This window comes from Hyaena hyaena, unplaced genomic scaffold (assembly GCF_003009895.1).
Source record: "Hyaena hyaena isolate Hyena2069 unplaced genomic scaffold, ASM300989v1 scaffold_357, whole genome shotgun sequence".
NCBI classification, from domain to species: domain Eukaryota; kingdom Metazoa; phylum Chordata; class Mammalia; order Carnivora; family Hyaenidae; genus Hyaena; species Hyaena hyaena.
Genome location: NW_024080990.1, coordinates 1,200,556 through 1,219,497, shown reverse-complemented (window position 1 = coordinate 1,219,497; position 18,942 = coordinate 1,200,556). Strand labels below are relative to the sequence as shown.

General features: G+C 35.0%; 1 protein-coding gene across 2 annotated transcripts in view; it reads left to right on the top strand.

Annotated features, from left to right (window-relative positions):
• Positions 1 to 18,942, top strand: part of CFAP69 (cilia and flagella associated protein 69) — a 65,284-nt gene that overhangs the window by 21,052 nt on the left and 25,290 nt on the right. For both annotated transcript variants that reach the window (XM_039250030.1, XM_039250029.1), the window contains exons 6-13: positions 1,410 to 1,508; positions 5,113 to 5,262; positions 5,361 to 5,538; positions 7,770 to 7,893; positions 10,252 to 10,300; positions 10,389 to 10,510; positions 13,005 to 13,221; positions 18,267 to 18,431. In XM_039250030.1, coding sequence (XP_039105961.1) covers positions 1,410 to 1,508; positions 5,113 to 5,262; positions 5,361 to 5,538; positions 7,770 to 7,893; positions 10,252 to 10,300; positions 10,389 to 10,510; positions 13,005 to 13,221; positions 18,267 to 18,431 — 1,104 coding nt within the window. The remainder of the gene's footprint in view (positions 1 to 1,409; positions 1,509 to 5,112; positions 5,263 to 5,360; positions 5,539 to 7,769; positions 7,894 to 10,251; positions 10,301 to 10,388; positions 10,511 to 13,004; positions 13,222 to 18,266; positions 18,432 to 18,942) is intronic.

Here is an 18,942-nt window from a genome sequence, read left to right as displayed (position 1 = left end):
AAGCTAAAATAAGTGTATAGAGTATAGAGGGTTTAAGAAAAGCTGTTCAGGGGTGCTTTGGTGGCTCAGTCGGTTAATGATCCAACTTTGGCTCAGGTCATGATCTCACTGTCTGTGGGTTCAAGCCCCGTGTCGGGCCCTGTGTTGACAGCACAGAACCTGGAGCCTGCTTCAGATTCTGTGTCTCCCTCTCTCTCTGCTCCTCCCCTGCTCACTCTATGTCTCTGTCTCTCAAAATAAAATAAAGACATAAAAATTTAAAAAACCCCAAAAGCTGTTCATTTTTACTAATAACTTACAGTTTCTACTATTTAGTAGTAAATCATATTAGTTTTTTCTTTGAGTGACAATTATTTCTATTTCAAGAGCAGGATTTTGTAAACGTATGCAGGAAAATGTTGGTGCTCTGTCTTGAGATAATAAAACAGGAAACTGTGAGAAATGATCTAAACTTACAAGAACTAAAAGGGTGGGGAAAGCAGATGAGAAACCTTAGAATTTCCCGTAAACTTCTCTTTATTTTGTTGGAAAAGTTTAGTTGTTTCTTCTGACTAAGTTTTTCCAATATGTAGTGATTTTTCAACATCAAAGGAAATGTTAAAAAAATTAAGGGAATCATCTGGAAACTTTCTTCTTTTCTCTTCTTATTTTTAGTGGTGTTTTTTGCAGATACTTACTCCTAAAGCAAGGGTGAGACTTTCCTAGGTGCTTCATCCTTTAGTCCATTTATGTCTCTACTCACAGACCACTCCCAGAGGTGAACATTGTGCAAATTCTAATGCAAATCACAAACCTCATTATCTGTTTCCCTCAGATTCCACCAAGATCTGTTCAGCCCTGAAGCTGATTCTCCCAACTACAGTCTCCAGTTGGGACACATACACACACACACATATTATATACATATATATAATATGTACAGTATATATGTGTGTATGCATATATAACCCATATCTTGCCAAAATAATAATAATAACTTCTTATATGTCAGACTCTATTCTCAGCTTTTTCTTGTATTAACTCATTTAATCCCCACAGCAGTCTTTAAAGTAGAAACTATTGTTATACACATTTTATAGATGAGAAAAGTAAGATACAAGGTTACATAGGTAGTAAATGGCAGAGCCAGTATTTAATCTTAAAACAGTCTGGTTCCAGCATTTATGTTATTAATCACCATTCTTTTCCCCCTGGGAAGGAGAGGCTGAGTTAATTGTGGGGCAAAATGTTATAAGGATAGATCCAAGGTATTTCATGTATGCAAGGGTGTATGTGTGTGTGTGTATAAGATAAATGATTCAGTTTGAATTTCCAGTGAGAATATTTTTAACCATATTACTCACACATTTAAATTTGCAAATAAACTTATGACACTGTTATTAAATAGCATTCATTTATCTTTCTGGCAGGTGAATTAATGAAAGTACCAAATTCTGAATTGAGAATACAAATTTGTAAGTGTATTGTTGACTTTTATCATGCAGAACCACCAAAGAAGCATATTACAGGTGAAGTTTTCAGTGTTTTTTTTTTTTTAGTAACAAATTACATCTACAAAACATTATCCTGTCTCTTTGAACTTGGAATGACACAGTGGGATTAATGCAGGCTAGTGGGGTACGAAGACCCAGAGGTGTTCTCCCAGGACCAGCCAAGAGGGTCCTTGACTCCTCACAAGACAGGAATCAAACGTGAGCTGAGAGGAAGTAAGAGCAGAGTTTATTGAAAACATAGAGTGTAAATATGGATTGAGCATCCGGGAGACTCAGAAAGGAAAGAAGAGTGAGTCTTGTCTTTGCTTGGGGCATGTGGTTTTTATTGAGGATTGTGGTCATGTGCATATCTCCATAAGTCACTTATGCCCTGGAGCCAGGGGTCTTGATGAGTCAGTGTTTCTAAGGAAACCTCGCCCATTTACTCTCAAGATATTGTCTGTTGTGCAGGAAGACTCCAAAGAAGTCATTAAATCCATGACCTTTATAAGGAGGATATATATTATTATGTATATAACTATTTACATGGTATTTTTATTCTAATGCTTAATATTTATGATACAGTTTTAAAAGTAATGACTAAATTAGTTTGATTGTAATTATTAATGTTATTTAATACTGTTAATGATATTATTTGTTTTTCTAACCCTTCTATAATTATTCATAATATCTTTTCCACCCAATGAGATGTTAAACTCCAAATGCTAATAACATTATCAATCATCTTTGGGAAGAAAGTTCTGTAAGTTATAGCTAAGGGATATTAATATATAAAGATAAAATGAGTCACAGTGAAATGAGTGGTATCAAGCCAAAGGGCACTTACATTGTGGATGATACAATATTATTTAGGACATAGTTCCTAAATATAAATAATTTAAGTGATAAGTTTCTTAAGGGGGTAGAAATAAGCTGTGGTAGAAAACAAAGATTACTTAGGACTAAGGAAAATAGACATCTGAAGTACAGAGTAAGATTATTAAATGTCACATTTGAATTATTGGTGATATAGACATAATTGGTGATATATACAATAAACAAAATATTGGTGTTTGATAGATAGTAGACACTGGATACTTAGAATAGACCAGAAATACAGGTTTGGAATTCTTACAAATAGAGATGAAAGCTGAAGCCATCAGGATAGTTCAGTTTGCCTAGAGATAAAGCATGTGAATAGCCAAGGACCAAGAATGGCAGCATGGATAGTGCCCATACTGACATGTGGGGAAAAAAGTAATCAAAAGAAATTGGCAGTGAAAGGAGGTTCAATGAGGAGGAAGAAAACCTTAAGACTGCCATATCTTGTGTGCCAATTAATGAAATGTTTGATGAAGGAAGAGTGGTCTCTGTGTCAAATACTGTCAGGGCTTCTGTAACTGAGGAATGAAAAGGCCAAATTAACATGGTACCGGAAAAGTTGTAGCTAGCCTTTGGCAGAAACATTGCCATGAAGTGGTCAGGGCAGATAAAAGATTGTCAGCAGACAGGCAGAGGGAGTGAGGGAGTAGAGGCAGTGAATGCATACTTATGCATCAGATGATGCAGAGATCAGATGGTGAAGGAAAAGGAAGAAGATGGAGAAGAGCTGAGCTGGTAGGAAGATCAAAGAGGAACATCTGGATTTTACTTTTTTTTTTTTTTTTTTTTTAGGAGAAGGGAAAATGAAATTTGCAGACAGAAGAATAAGAAGCTAGTAACTGGAAAATGGGAGGGTGAGAGTCCCAAAGAAAGCGTGAAGAGGATGGAATAAAGAGCATAGACATAGGGTTAACCTTGCCAAGATACAGATTCTTAAGATGGTGGAAATAAGCTATGGTAGAAAAGAAAGATTACTTATGACTAAGGAAAATGGAAAGACGGAGATAGAAAGAAAGGGAGACAAATGATGTCTAAGATAAGACAGAGTAGTTAAAGTGCAGAGAAGTGAGGTTGACAATTTAATCAGACTCCAAAAACTAGGAGCCTTAGGCAATGCTCTTACTGTAACACTGTTGGATTTTAGTGATAGGCATGGCTGACCATCTGGAACCATAGCTAAAAAAGTCCTCAGTAGAACAGTTTAAGAGACATAGCCCTGAAGACAGGAACCCAGTCCATGAGCCTTAACATTAGTATATACTTCCATAGAAATAGAACTCAATAAAAAAAGATATAGGGAGTTTAAAAGTACATTTTGGTCCATCCATATGAGAGATTAGTATGGAAATAAAAATCATGATTTGGGAAAATATTTTACAGAATGGGGAGAATCTTAAAAAATGTTTACTGGCTGCAATTGAATATAAAATTCTGCAAACAGTATATTGTTAAAATTATATGCATACATTAAAATATTAGCAAGAAATATACCAAAATGTTAATATCACTATCTCTTGATAGTGAAATTACAGACAATTGTTGATTTCCTCTCCATACTCTTTTTTTTTCTTCTCCATACTTTTTAAATTCATAAAGTAAGTAACTAGGATATACTGTAGAGAACCCCTTCATCCCAGAAATGAATAGGGTCTTTCCACTGCCAGAGATGAGATTCAGAAAGATAATGCAAACTGACAGACCTCTCAGAACTACAGCAAAGTCAAAGGATCTAGTTGGTTTCGAAAGTCAAGAAGTCAGGGAGTTAGATAATTCAAAGCACCAGGAAAGAAAATAGCTGCATCTATATCAAAAGAAGAGGTAATGTTTCTCATAGGAACTAAGGCAGAAGGAAATTCTTACGTGTCGCCAAGAATCACACTTTCCTAAAATACCATTATATTCTTTCATTTATTTATTTATTTGTTTGTTTATTTATTTATTTATTATTTTTTAATGTTTTATTTGTTTCTGAGAGAGAGAGAGAGACAGCGTGAGCAGAGGAGGGTCAGAGAGAGACACACACGCAGAATCCGAAGCAGGCTCCAGGCTCTGAGCTAGCTGCCAGCACAGAGCCCGACATGGGGCTCGAACCCACAAACTGTGAGATCATGACCTGAGCCCAAGTCGGACGCTTAACCAACTGAGCCACCCAGGCACCCCAAAATACCATTATATTCACTAGCATTTATCAAAATGGCATTATATTTTCACTTACGTCATTGTCATGTCACATCATCATTGTTCCTTGAAAGCAACTGAAATAATGCATTGACTTAAATGGTGAAAATATTTAGTATTTGTAATCATCCCATTTTTCTTTATGGGGAGGCAGATCTACAGACAAGAAATATTTTCCTCTATCTTAGAATTTAAGATGCACCCCCTCAGATATGTGGTCCTATTTCGAATTTTACACCAGGAATCAGCAAACTATGGGCCCCAGGCCAAAATCAGCCCACTGTAAATAAATGTTTATTGGAAACTTTTTTTTTTTTATTGTTTATGCCTGTTTTGTGCTATGGTAGCAGATTTGAGTATTTGAGACGGAAACCTAATAACCTGGAAAACCTAAAATACTTATTACTTGGCTTTTTATAGAAAAAGTTTGCCTGTATTTGTGCTATGCCATTTTAAAATGCCATATACTTTAAAAGTTGTTATTGCTGTTGTTAAATAATAAGTTACTCATTCCTTTGTCTGAACCTAGATGATCGCTATGTAAAATAAATGTACATATTTTTTAACTAATTGTTTTTAGGTTACCAGCAAGCAAGTTCTTCATACAAGATTAAGATGGCTGAAGTTGGAGGACTGGCGAAAAAAATGGTCCAGTCATTGGCCTTACTTGAAAATCAACTTGTTGAGAAACTTTGGGTACTTAAAGCTCTGCAACACCTCTCAACTTCTGGTTTGTATATTATTTAAATACTTCATTCTCAACTATTTTTGTTTTTATCTAACAATGTAAGACTATATAACATAAATAACTTTTAAATTTATTTTCAGAAGTTAATTGTACTTTAATGATGAAAGCCCAAGCAGCCAGTGGAATCTGTGCTCACCTCAGTGACCCAGATCCCTCTGGACAGCTTCTGTTTCGTTCATCAGAAATACTTTGGAACTTACTGGAAAAATCTTCCAAAGAAGAAATCATACAACAGCTTAGTAACTTGGAATGTTTGCTGTAAGTATGTGGTTAGATAGGAATGCTTTTTAACCTTAAAATGATAGCCAGTGACATCACTAACATCTTGGTTTGAATAGTATTTAATTAGGCTTTTGAGTCATGTAATGGCTATGTTTCAGGACATCACTTTTATGCTGTGGTATAAATGTATCTGCACTGTAGCAAGCCATTTTTTTTCTATGTGGAAAGCTTTTAAAGTGTCTTGTTAATATGTTACATCTCTGAATAAGTTTAAAGTAAAAATATACATTTAAAAGAACGGTTTCATTTGTTCATTCACTAAACTTATTTTTGAGTACTTACTTCCAGATGTTGCAATAAGCATTAGCAAGAAAATATAAGTGAGTCTTTAAGTTACTTATTCATTTCTTCATCCAGTCATTGCCTGCTCTGTGATAACTTCACTACTAGGCTGTAAAAGTACAAATGAAAACAATGCAGATATGGTCTCTGCTTTCATGGAATTTGCATCATGTTAGGAGACAGACAAGTCAATAGCAACTGAATGCTATGAAAGAGATTATCCAAGGTGCTACATGTTCTTCAGAAAAGAGTGAATCAGCACAACCAACCCAACTTATCTAAACCTTATAGGATATTTATAGGCTTATTTAACTACAAAATCAAGGATAAAACTGTCCTGTGCAGCTGTATTCAAGGCTCAGCAAATAAAAGGACTTAGGCCCTCATCATTCCTTTGCAGTCTTCCACTCTGTTTGCTTTATTCCCAAGATCCACAATGGTGAGACCTAAGAAGTGTAGGTTCAAAACATCACAACCCCAAATCAAGCAGAAAAGACTTGCTATTCTGAAAGCCCAAAGAAAATTCTTCAATTTGAGCCCCTGTTGGCCCTGAGTAGTCTGGATTGGCCATATGCCATTCCAGAATGAATTACTAGTGACAAAGAAATGTTCTGGCTGAAAGGAAGCTGAAGACATCTTTGCAAGACCAAAAGTGGGGAAAGAGTAAATGCCCATCTAGAAATAAGAGTATTATCTTAAGGGCAAGTAGGGGCACCTGGCTGGCTCATTCGTTACAGGATGCGACTCATGATCTCAGGGTTGTGAGCTCAAGCCCCACGTTGGGTGTAGAGATTGCTTGAAAAAACAATCTTTAAATAATAATAATAATAATAATAATAATAATAATAATAATGGAGAGGGAGAGGGAGAGCAAGTGAGTACTAGAAGGCAAAGCAACAAATGCTCATTGTACAGGGAACCTGATACAGATTTAGAGTTAATAGATGCTTTCTAATGAACCTTAAGTTTGTACCTGAATGATGGGGCGCCTGGGTGGCTTAGTTGGTTAAGCGTCCGACTTTCGCTTAGGTCATGATCTTGTGGTTCGTGGGTTCGAGCCCCATGTCGGGCTCTGTGCTGACTGCCGGCTCAGAGCCTGGAGCCTGTTTCAGTCTGTGACTCCCTCTCTCTCTGACCCTCCCCTGCTCATGCTGTCTCTCTCTCTCTCTCCTAGAAATAAATAAAAAACATTTAAAAAAAATTATAAACCTGAATGATAAATGTGAATTGGCAATGCAGAAGAGTTTTGCATCCTAGACAGGAGAACAGGGGTGACAATAAAACTTAGCAAAATTTAAAAAATGGAAGAAATTCAATATATCAAGAGCAGAAAATAGTAGAATAGTGAGAGATGAAGCTAACAGTGTTAGCAGGGACCATAACACGAAAGGTTTGATTAGCCTTGGTAAGGAGGTATAGGACTTTTTAATCTTAAGAACCAAGGAAAGCCTTTAGCCTAAAAATGAAAATGATACAAATTAATCTTTAATTAATATTTAATTAATGTGAATTACAGAGCAGTCACTTTGCCCACCTTGTATAGATTTGGAATGATGGATTCTTTTGTGATACAGATTAGAATCTGAGGCAGATTTGGAAATGTAGAAAATATTACAAATACTTTGAAATGAATAGTATAACATGAAAAGGGGAGACGCATCTGGGTAGCTTAGTCTGTTAAGCATCAGACTTGAGCTCAGGTCATGTTCTTGGGGTTTGTGAGTTTGAGCCCTGCATGGGGCTCTGTGCTGACAATGCAAAGCCCACTTTGGATCCTCTGTCTTCCTCTCTCTGTCCTTCCCCCACTTGTTCTCTATCTCTTAAAAATAAACACTAAAAAATAAATAAAAAGAGGGCTTTTGTTGATAGATACTTAAGTAGCATTTACAAAAATAAGGTTTTAAAGATATGATTTTTCTTTCTAGGACTCTGAAGGAAGTGTTTAAAAATCTGTTTATGAGAGGTTTTAGTCATTATGATCGTCAGCTTAGAAATGATATATTGGTAATCACTACAGTTATAGCTCAAAATCCTGGAGCACCGATGATTGTAAGTATGACTCAAATTGCATTAATTTTAATTGTGGAAATAGTTGGTATGGGGGGAAGGAGTCCTAAACTGTTGTAATATTTATGAACTTTGTTGTGATGCCCAGGTATGTTGTAATGCCATGAAGGTCCATATCCTTGGACTCCGCCAGTTCTTCTTTGAAATCTTTAGGGAACTTGAGATTCTCCTCATATTTTATAATTTACTTACATATTTACCATTTATGATACATTTCTTTCCTTTCTGATGATATGAGTTTATATCTGGCATCATTTCTCTTTCACCTAAAGAATTTCCTTTGCCATTTCTTGTGATGCAGATCTGCTGGCTGCCTGCACAAATTCCCTTAGTTTCTTTTATCTGAGAATATCTTGAATTCACCTTAATTATTGAGATCTATATTCACAGAATAGAGAATTCTAAGTTGAACATTTCTTTTAGCGTCTTCTGGTTTCCGTTGTTTCTGATAAGGAATATTTATTATTTCAAGTTGTTTCCCCATAGGCAGTGTGTCACATTGTTTTCTGGCTGTTTTTCAAGATTTTCACTCTATCTTTGGTCTTCAAAAGTTTCACTATGATGCGCCAAGATGTGATTTTCTTTGTGTTTGTTTATCCTGCTTGAGGTTCATTCATAGAGCTTCCTGAGTATTTAAATTTACTAAATTGGGAGAATCTTTGGCCTTTATTCAAGTATTTTTTCAGCCCCACTCTCTCTCCTCTTCTTTTGCAATTCATATTACATGTTTGTTTGTCATGAGGTTCTATTGACCTTTTTCAATAATTTTTCTCTCTATTCTTCAAATTCAATAATTTGTATTGATCTATATATCTAAATTTACTTATTTTTTTCTGTCGTCTTCATTCTGTTATTAATCCCATCCAGGACATTTTTATTTCAGATGTTACATATTCTTAGTTTTTTTTTTTTTAATTTTTGTTTCCTTTTTATAGTTTCTGTTTTTCTGCTGAGAGTTCCTGTCTTTTGATTTATTATGAGCATCCATACTGTGGATTCTGGTGTACTCCTGAAAAGTATTTACGTTTTTTGTATTAATACTACTTATCCCTATGGTGGATGGCAGGTCAAATCTGAGTTCATTTCTTTTAGCCCTACCTGGGATGCTTGAGAATTCCCTGCCCTGAAATGATTCAGGCATTAGCCAGAGATTTGGGAGTTGATACACACAAGTTGAGGTTCCCTTTCTGATGCTCTCTCCTTTATGTGGGATTTCTCCCTTCACATTCCAGCAGCAGTAGTTGCCCTGAGATTACCGCTGCCCTCTAAGTCTTCAAACCACTAAGAGTACAGCTTTACCCTGAACTGTAGCATCCATACAAGGTGTAAACTAGGGCCTGGCCTAACCTCAATCTAAAAGCTACTTTTTTAAAAAAAGGGAAACCCATGCAGTGCCATTTCCTTCTTCAAAGTTGAGTCCCCTCCAACATCTGTTTGGTTTTGGTCACAAGACTATTGTTTTTATATTTTGGTCAAGGTTTATTACTGTTACCTGCAGGAAGGTTTCTTACCGGAGCTACTTAGCCATCCCAGAAGCTGAGCCTCCCCCACACCACTGATGATTGACATCCCAGAGGAGATCTTTGGCAATGACATTCACATATCAGCCACAAACTTTCTAAGTTGAACTTAAAAGAAATTTGGGGATGAAGCCCTCAGCCTTATGTTAGTGGTCATCAAATGATCCCAACAAAGAAAGTCATGGAATTTATAATGTGCAAATGGGGAAACAATACTCCATAGCTTCCTAGTCAAGGCTGCAATGTATGGGTAGGCCTGTATATTTCTCTGGAAGCCCCTGGTTAGTTAATGGGTTCTCATTAGCATCCTTGCAAACATCCAGGTGAATTTTATGAGTCAAATAACATCTTCACATTTAAAGAAACTAAATGGATCCTAAAGCAGTAGGAATGAAATGCTGCAAGCTCCAAAGCCCAGGGTTTGCCCCAGTAAACTCTTCCTAATTACAAAGACCAACTAGAATATCTCTGTCAGGAATGAGTTCCCTCAGGTTGAAATGTTTGTAATTCTGGTTATTCTCAAGGGCTTTTCATGTTAACTAGGAACTGCTATGTTATCTTACCAAATTTTAAATAATGTCTTATAAAATATTCATAAAATACTGTAAAATATTTCTTAGCATCAACAGAAGTAAGTTTATATTAAATAAATTACAAGTTTATCTGGCTATACACTTATTAATTTCATCTCCTTCAATCATGATTGGTTTATGAAGTCAAATGAATGACAAAGGAAATCTGATATAGTTAAATATTCAGTAAATATAGGCATATGTAACTTCTATCTAATTAAATCATCCTTTTGTGTATTTGTTATTAGGAATGTGGCTTTACCAGGGATTTGATACTATTTGCAACCTTTAATGAAGGTAAAGATCATAAAATTTTCAACCTATAATTATCCTGATGACTTTTATACATTATCTTAGCTTTTCTTTTCTTTTTTCCTCTTAACAGTTAAAAGTCAAAATCCTTTGGTAAAAGGTCTTAAGCTTTCTAATTCCTATGAAGATTTTGAGTTGAAGAAACTGCTATTCAATATAATTGTGATCTTATGTAAAGATTTACCTGCTATACAGGTAAAAAACCGATCAAAACAAAGCTAAGATGCCTCACTTTGTAGTATAACTTTTTTAAGGTGATGATTGCAAATATTTCATCCACACATAGGTTTACTATAGAAAGTAACTCATATTGGCCAGAATTTCATCTTTGCAAAATTTCTTTTGCTTACCTGTTTAATAAACAGTGAGTTTACCTAAATTTAAACCACATAAGCCAAAGAAAAGGAGGAGAACCTTACGGATTTATTTATGTATTTAGATCTCTTCAGTAAGAAAAAAAATCTCTTCAGTAAGAAAAAAAATGAAAGAAAATCCATATAGACCCATCCAGCTGAATAGTCTAATAGTCTGCCTAATAGTCTGATCATATTATGGCTAAGGCTTTAGTCAAGCAGAATGCAGTGATGCCATTTTCTAGCAACATGATACCACATAGGCTGTTTAGTTTTTGTAAATCTCAGATATCTTAATTTCAAAATGAGGATAACACCTACCTCATGGAATTATTATGAGGGTTAAAAGAGCTCAGAATCTTTTTGGCATTACCACTTTGAGAAACACACACACACACACACACACACACACACACACACACACTCAAAAGCCCAGAAAAAGAAAAATTGTCTTTATAGTTATAACTTTATTATTTACATAAAAAATACACTCTATAGAGCGTATTTCTTTTTTAATTTTTTAATGTTTATTTGTTTTTGAGAGAGAGAGAGAGTGCAAGTGGGGAAGGGACAGAGAGAGAGGGAGACACTGAATCTGAAACAGGTACCAGGTTCTGATCTGTCAGCACAGAGCTTGATGCAGGGCTGAAACTCCTAACGGCAAGATCATGACCTAGGTTGAAGTTGGACGCTTAACCAACTGAGCCACCCAGGTACCCCCTAAGTGTATTTTCTGAAAAGCCAAAAATACAAAATCATTCCATAAAATATGGTTTTATTAGTTATATAATATTCCACTGTACTATTAAAATGATAGCTATGGAGACAAAATGTGTACTACAATTTATAAACCAATTTTAATTGACAGCAGAGTCAAATAGCATAAAAACTAGGGTGAGCTTCTTAAAATACTATGTGAGCAGTGGAATCAACTAATTGTTCTATGTCATGTATCTGTGGCCCATTAAGAGTAGTGATTATAAATATGTGTCCTATTATTTGAAATTCATGGAGCATTTTGAAAACATCCACTTAGGGGTACCTGGGTGGCTCAGTTGGTTAAGCTCTCCACGTTGCCTCAGGTCGTGATTTCGCGGTCAGTGAATTTGAGTCCTGAATCAGGCTCTGTGGTGACAGCTCAGAGCCTGGAGCCTGCTTAGGATTCTATGTTGCTTTCTCTCTGCACCAGCCCAATTGCACTCTGTCTCTGTCTCTCTCTCAAAAATACATAAACATTAAAAAAATTAAAACATTATCCACTTAGTACTTACAGTAATGTTAGAACTAGCTGTTGTTCTTATTCCTATTTTCTCACTTGTACATCTTGTGTTCATATCATGTGGACTAGTAGAAAATTTTAAAAAGTTCATAGATGTTATTGTGAAAAAGTCTTTATAGAATAATAAATGCCAAATGAAAAGAAAGTTAAATAGAATATAGCACATCGTGTGTTGCTATCTTATGAACCATATATAAGCATCAATCAGAATCAGCCATGGGGTACCTGGGTGGCTCAGTCAGTTGAGTGTCTAGTTCTTGATTTCAACTTAGCTCATGATCCCAGGGTTGTAGGATCAAGCCCGGTGTTGGACTCTGCACTGGGTTTAGAACTCTCTTGAGATTCTCTCTCTCTCTCTCTCTCTCTCTCTCTCTCTCTCTCTCTCTCTCTCTCTCGCTCTCTCTCTCTCTCAAAAAAAAAAAGAAAGAAAAAGAATCAGTCATAGCATTGACAATTGTAAATTGTCAACATTGTCCTATTATGATAACTATACATTTTTCTTCTGTTTTATGAAAACAATGGATTCAGTACAATTTTAAAATTCTAGGCATGTAATTATACATAGAGTTTGTGATCTGAGTGGCATTCATTGAAAAAAAATGTATAAGTTATTTGGCAAGTGCTTAAAAATTGGCTATAGTCATTATTTTGGATAAAATTGAATTGTTTATAGTATACAATTGACTCTGTGAAATGTTTCTTTTTCAAAAAATAAAGGGAAGAGAGAAATGCCTGCAGTTTATTTGCTCCAAATTTTCCGTTACTGTGGTTTAATAATAGGCAGAAGCTAAATTACATATATAAGCAGCACAGACAAAAAAAATTAATACTTTATGCAATTGTCAGCTAGCAAGTGCATATCCCAGATAAAGGGGATCATAGCTAACTGCCGTTTTCTGTTTTTGTTTTGCTATTTAATATAGGCTGGGATCTTTAGGAAGGAAAATTTTTAAAAGATCATAATAAAACATAACATTAGAAAATTTTAATTTTCTTAGATTAAATAAAATTTTTTAAATTATGTTTCTAATAAAGTACTGTTTGCCCTTTCTTGTAGCTATTAATTGATGGCAAAGTTATCTTGGCTTTGTTTACCTATGTTAAAAAGCCTGAGAAACACAAAATAATTGAATGGTCTGCAGCACAGTATGAAGAATTACAGCTGCACGCAATTGCCACTTTGTCATCAGTGGCTCCTTTATTAACAGAAGAGTATATGCTGTGTCAGGGAAATGCTCGAGTCCTTGCTTTCCTAGAATGGTGTGAGAGTGAAGGTGAGTGATCCCTGTCAAGATTCTAACTTATAAATTTCAATGGAACTCTCAATATATGCATAGAAGAAGAAATAAAACTAATTAGAGCAAAGAAATAAAAATATAGATCTGGTTTCCTGTGATTTATGTTCATGTAAATATATTCATATACATGAATATATTTTAGGGAGATATATTGTTTTAAGGAAAAAAATCCGAGATTTCATTTAAAGTCAGACACATTAGTAAATATTCTAACTATAGCTGATGCATACCTCTCAGTAAAAGAAATTCATATAATCTGATTTAAATTTTTGTATCATTAGGCTTATCCAACAATTATACTAAGTCCTGGAAATATTTTAATTATTCATTCAACAAATATTTGTTGAATGCCTACTAGGTATAGATACTGTTTTAGCTGCTAAAGATACATTTATGTTTAAAATAAATAAAATCTCTACCTTCATGGAGCTTAAAACCTCCAGCCATTGAGAAAGACAGATACCATATGTTTTCACTCATATGTGGAACAGGAGAAACTTAACAGAGGAACATAGGGAAGAGGAAGGGGGGAAAAATAGTTAAGGAGAGGGAGGGAGGCAAACCACAAGAGACTCTTAAATACGGAGAACAAACCAAAAGTTGATGGGAGGTGGGTGAGAGGGGAAAACGGGTGATGGGCATGGAGGAGGGCACTTGTGAGGATAAGCACTGGGTGTTATATGGAGACCAACTTGACGATAAACTATATTTTATAAAAAAGAGAGAGAGATAAAGAGATAATGAACAGCTATAATTTGAGAGTGTGAGCATTCTGGGAAAATACACAATGACAAAAACTTAAAAAAATAAAACCAAAAACAACAACAAAAAACATCTCCAGCCAGACGTAATGACTCCACCAGCAGCCTACCAAATTAGCAGACTCCAAATATGTTCAAATACTTTATTTCAATTCTCATCATTCTTAGAAAAGAAATAAGAAATGACTTTCTTTTAAAAAAAATGTTTATAAAGAAGATACTGCATTCTTTTCTGGTAGTAATTTTGTTTTGGAAATAATTTTGTATGATACATTTTCAGTAGATAAAGAAAATCATATATCCAGGAGAGAGGGAAAAAGTTATAGCTGATTTTTTTATCCTCTATTTTCTAATATACTGAGCAACTAACTTTTTTCTTGGTAAACTGCTGTGCATTAAATAAAACAATTCTTCTGTTTGTCCTTTATATCATTTATGTTTATACAAGATTATAAGGCTGCCTAACATGAGGAAGACTGATAGCTAACAGTTATTGAGTACCTTCTGTGTGGAAGGCCTTGAACCTCTAACAAGTATTAACTTATTTAGTCTTCACAACAAATCTAGGGGTTATAGATACTATTACTATCCCTGTTGGTCAGATGGGTGGAACTTAATCAAAAAAGTTAAATAACATATTCTTGGTCACACAGGAAGTGGCACATCCAGGATTTAATGCAGGCAATCTAGCTCCAGAACCCACATTTTTAACCTATATATAATACTCAGCACAGTAATTTTTTAAAAATAGTTTATTGTCAAGTTGGTTTCCATAGAACACCCAGTGCTCATCCCCACAAGTGCCCTCCTCCATGCCCATCACCCTCCTTCCCTTCCCCCCCACCTCCATCAGCCCTCAGTTTGTTCTCAGCATTCAAGAGTCTCTCATGGTTTGCCTCCCTCCCTCTCCCCAACTCTTTTTCCCCTTCTTCTCTCCCATGGTCCTCCATTAAAGAACAGTACTTTTTTGAATGTTATTTTAGCCTTAAACAAAAAGCTACTTCTAAAGAACCTTTTATTTATTTTTTTAATGTTTATTTATTTAAAGAGAGAGTACACACAAGTAGGAGAGGGGCAGAGAAAGACAGAAGAGAGAGAATCCCAAGCAGACCCAACACTCAGTGCAAGCCCAACACGGGGCTCAATCTCATAACTGTGAGATCACAACCCAAGCCGAAATCAAGAGTTGGACTCTTAACTAACTGAGCCACCCATGTGCCCCTAAAGAACCTTTTAAAGAATGCATATATTGTAAAAAAGAAAGGAGAACTTGCCTTGCTATTTATCAAGACCTATCATAAAGCTAAAATAATTTAAACTGTATGGTATTAGACAAGGAACAGATCAATGAAAATAGAATATATGGGAGGTTGGCATTATCAGAGATGATACTGTTTTGTGAAAACAAAAATTAGTTTTTTTCACCTTGTTAAAAAAATCAAATGCAAAATAAATAAAGCCCAAAATATGAAGAGTTAAACTGTAAAAAGTCTTAGGAAAAAACATGGGAAAATATCTTCATGATAACAGGGTAGGGAAAGACTTAAAAACCAGAAGAGCCTGAAGGAATCGATCCCATTTACAATTGCACCAAAAGCCATAAAATACCTAGGAATAAACATAATCAAAGAGGTGAAAAATCTATACACTGAAAACTATACTGATAGTATACACCAATGAAGGAAATTGAAGAAGACACAAAGAAATGGAAAAATATTCCATGCTCCTGGATAGGAAAGCAAATATTGTTAAAATGTCAGTACTACCCAAATCAATCTACATACAAATGCAATTCCTATCAAAATAACACCAGCATTCTTCACAGAGCCAGAACAAACAATCCTAAAATTTGTACGAAACCAGAAAGGACCCAAATAGCCAAAGCAATCTTGAAAAAGAAAACCAAAGCAGGAGGCATCACAATCCCAGACTTGAAGCTGTATTACAAAACTGTAATCATCAAGACAGTATGGTACTGGCACAAGACCACACACTCAGGTCAATGAAGTAGAATAGAGAATCCAGAAATGGACCCACAAACACATGGCCAACTCATATTTGACAAAGCAAGAAAGAATATTCAGTGGAATAAAGATAGTCTCTTCAGCAAGTGGTGCTGGGAAAACTGGACAGCAACATGCAGAAAAATGAACTTGGGTCACTTTCTTACACCATACACAAAAATAAACTCAGAATGGATGAAAGACCTAAACATAAGGCAGGAAGCCATCAAAATCCTTGAGGAGAAAGCAGGCAAGAACCTCTTTGGCTTTGGCTGCAACAACTTCTTACTCAACGTGTCTTCAGAGGCAAGGGAAACAAAAGCAAAAATGAACTATTGGGATCTCATCAAAATAAAAACCTTCTGCACAGCAGAGGAAACAATCAGCAAAATTAAAAGGCAACTGATGGAATGGGAGAAGATATTTACAAACAACATATCAAATAAAGGGTTGGTATCCAAAATCCATCAAGAACTTAACAAACTCAACACCCAGAAAACAAATAATCCAGTGAAGAAATGGGCTAAAGACATAAACAAATACTTCTCCAAAGAAGACATCCAGATGGCTAACAGACACAGGAAACAATGCTAAACATCACTCAGCATCAGGGAAATACAAATCAAAACCACAGTGAGATACCACCTCACACTCGTCAGAATGGCTAACATTAACAACTCAGGCAACAACAGATGCTGGTGAGGATGTGGAAAAAGAGGATCACTTTTGTATTGCTGGTGGGAATGCAAATTGGTACAGCCACTCTGGAAAACAGTACGGAGATTCCCCCCAAAAATTAAAAATAGAACTACCCTACAACCTAGTAATTGCACTACTAGGTATTTATCCAAGGGATACAGGTATGCTGTTTCAAAGGGACATATGCATCCCAATGTTAATAGAAATACTATCAACAATAACCAAAGTACGGAAAAAGCCCAAATGTCCATTGATGGATGAATGGATAAAGATGTGTGGTATATATATATATATATATATATATATATATACACACAATGGAGTATTACTTGACAATCAAAAAAAAAAAGAAATAAACCCCAAAAAGAATAAAATCTTGTCATTTGCAACTACGTGTATGGAACTATACGGTATTATGTTAAGCGAAAAAAGTCAGAGAAAGACAAATATCATATGACTTCACTCCTACAAGGACTTTAAGATACAAAACAGACGAACATAAGGGAAGGGAAGCAAAAAATAATATAACAGGGAGAAGGACAAAAACATAAAAACCTCTTAAATATGGAGAATGAACAGAGGGTTACTGGAGGGGTTGTGGGAGGGGGGATGGGCTAAATGGGTAAGGGGCATTAAGGAGTCTACTCTTGAAATCATTGTTGCACTATATGCTAACTAACTTGGATGTTTAAAAAAAAACACCGAAGAGCCTAAACTATACAGAAGATGAATGCATTTAATAATGTAAAATTTAGAAATGCCTGTATGACTAAGTCTGAATAAAGTAACAATCTACAACTGAGAGAATACATTTACCACCTCTATGAATAAGAAAGGATTAGAGTTCTGGCTCATAAAGAACTCAAGAAGAAAATAACTCTGTAGAGAAGTATACAGATAATAGGGATTGCCAAATCACAGACAAAATCTCAAATTAAAAAAAAAAAAGATGTTCAACCCTATTGGTAATCTGAGAAATGCAAATTCAAATAACAATGAACTATCATTTCCCATTTAACAGATTGGGGAAAATCTATTGGTCTTATACATTGTATCCATATAACCACTTTGGGAAGCAATTTACTAATTTAAGTAAATTCAATGTGGGTGTACCCTATATGATTCTGGTGTCACGTGGCAAAAACTTTCTCAGTGGGAATAAGAGGACATGAACCAGAATGTTCATTTAGCAGTTTGTACTACTGAATGGATAAACTGTGATTTATTTATAAAATGAATGCTGAAAGCAGTTAAATGATTTCCATCTGTTTGTGACAATGTGAATACTTTAAAAAACATAAAGTTGAAGAATAGTAGCAAGTTACCACAGATACACACAATATGATACATTTGTGTAAAATTTTAAAGCATATTTCCATTCTGGGAATAGAAGGAGAAGGGGGAAGGGATAATATTTATTTCTCTAAAAAGACAAGTATCAAATTTTAACATCTCTTTAAAATTAAGGGTAAATATATAAGGTATCTGATATATTTTATTTGAAATGTTTATGCTGTATATAAATATAAAGTGTTAAATTATTAATATTTCTCCACAGACTCCTTCTTTAGTCATGGTAATAGTTATCATGGTACAGGTGGCCGTGGCAACAAGTTTGCCCAGATGCGTTACAGTTTAAGACTCTTGAGAGCCATGGTCTACCTTGAGGATGAGACTATAAACAATGATCTTTGTGAAAAGGGAACAATTCAGCAACTGATAGGTAAAACATAATATGTTTGTGTACTTATGAAAATAGAATGTTTATAAACTAGATGTTTTGTTTCAAATATTTTTTTATAAATTTATTTTGTCTTTATAGCTTAGAAACTTCTGAATATTCTCTTGATTTTGTTTCATATTTTTGCTATAAATCAGTTTGTCTTTACTAAAACATCATGATCACTCACTCTATAAACATCTGTTTACTCAATTCAGATACTAGTTCACTTAGGATTACCTTTTTTTTGTAATGGGCTATTGTTATGTTTCATTTTTCTATTAATAAGATCACCACTTTTTGGCCAGGAAGAGGATAACATTCCATTTTTCCGCTGTATCTGATATACCAGAACACTAGTATGCTAAGATACACAGAAATGTACATAAGAGATTTTTTCTCCTATGAAATATCAGGATATCCTTAATTTTAAAAAAATTTTTAAATGTTTATTCATTTTTGAGAGAGAGCACACAGGGGAGGGGCAGAGAGAGGGAGACACAGGATCTGAAGC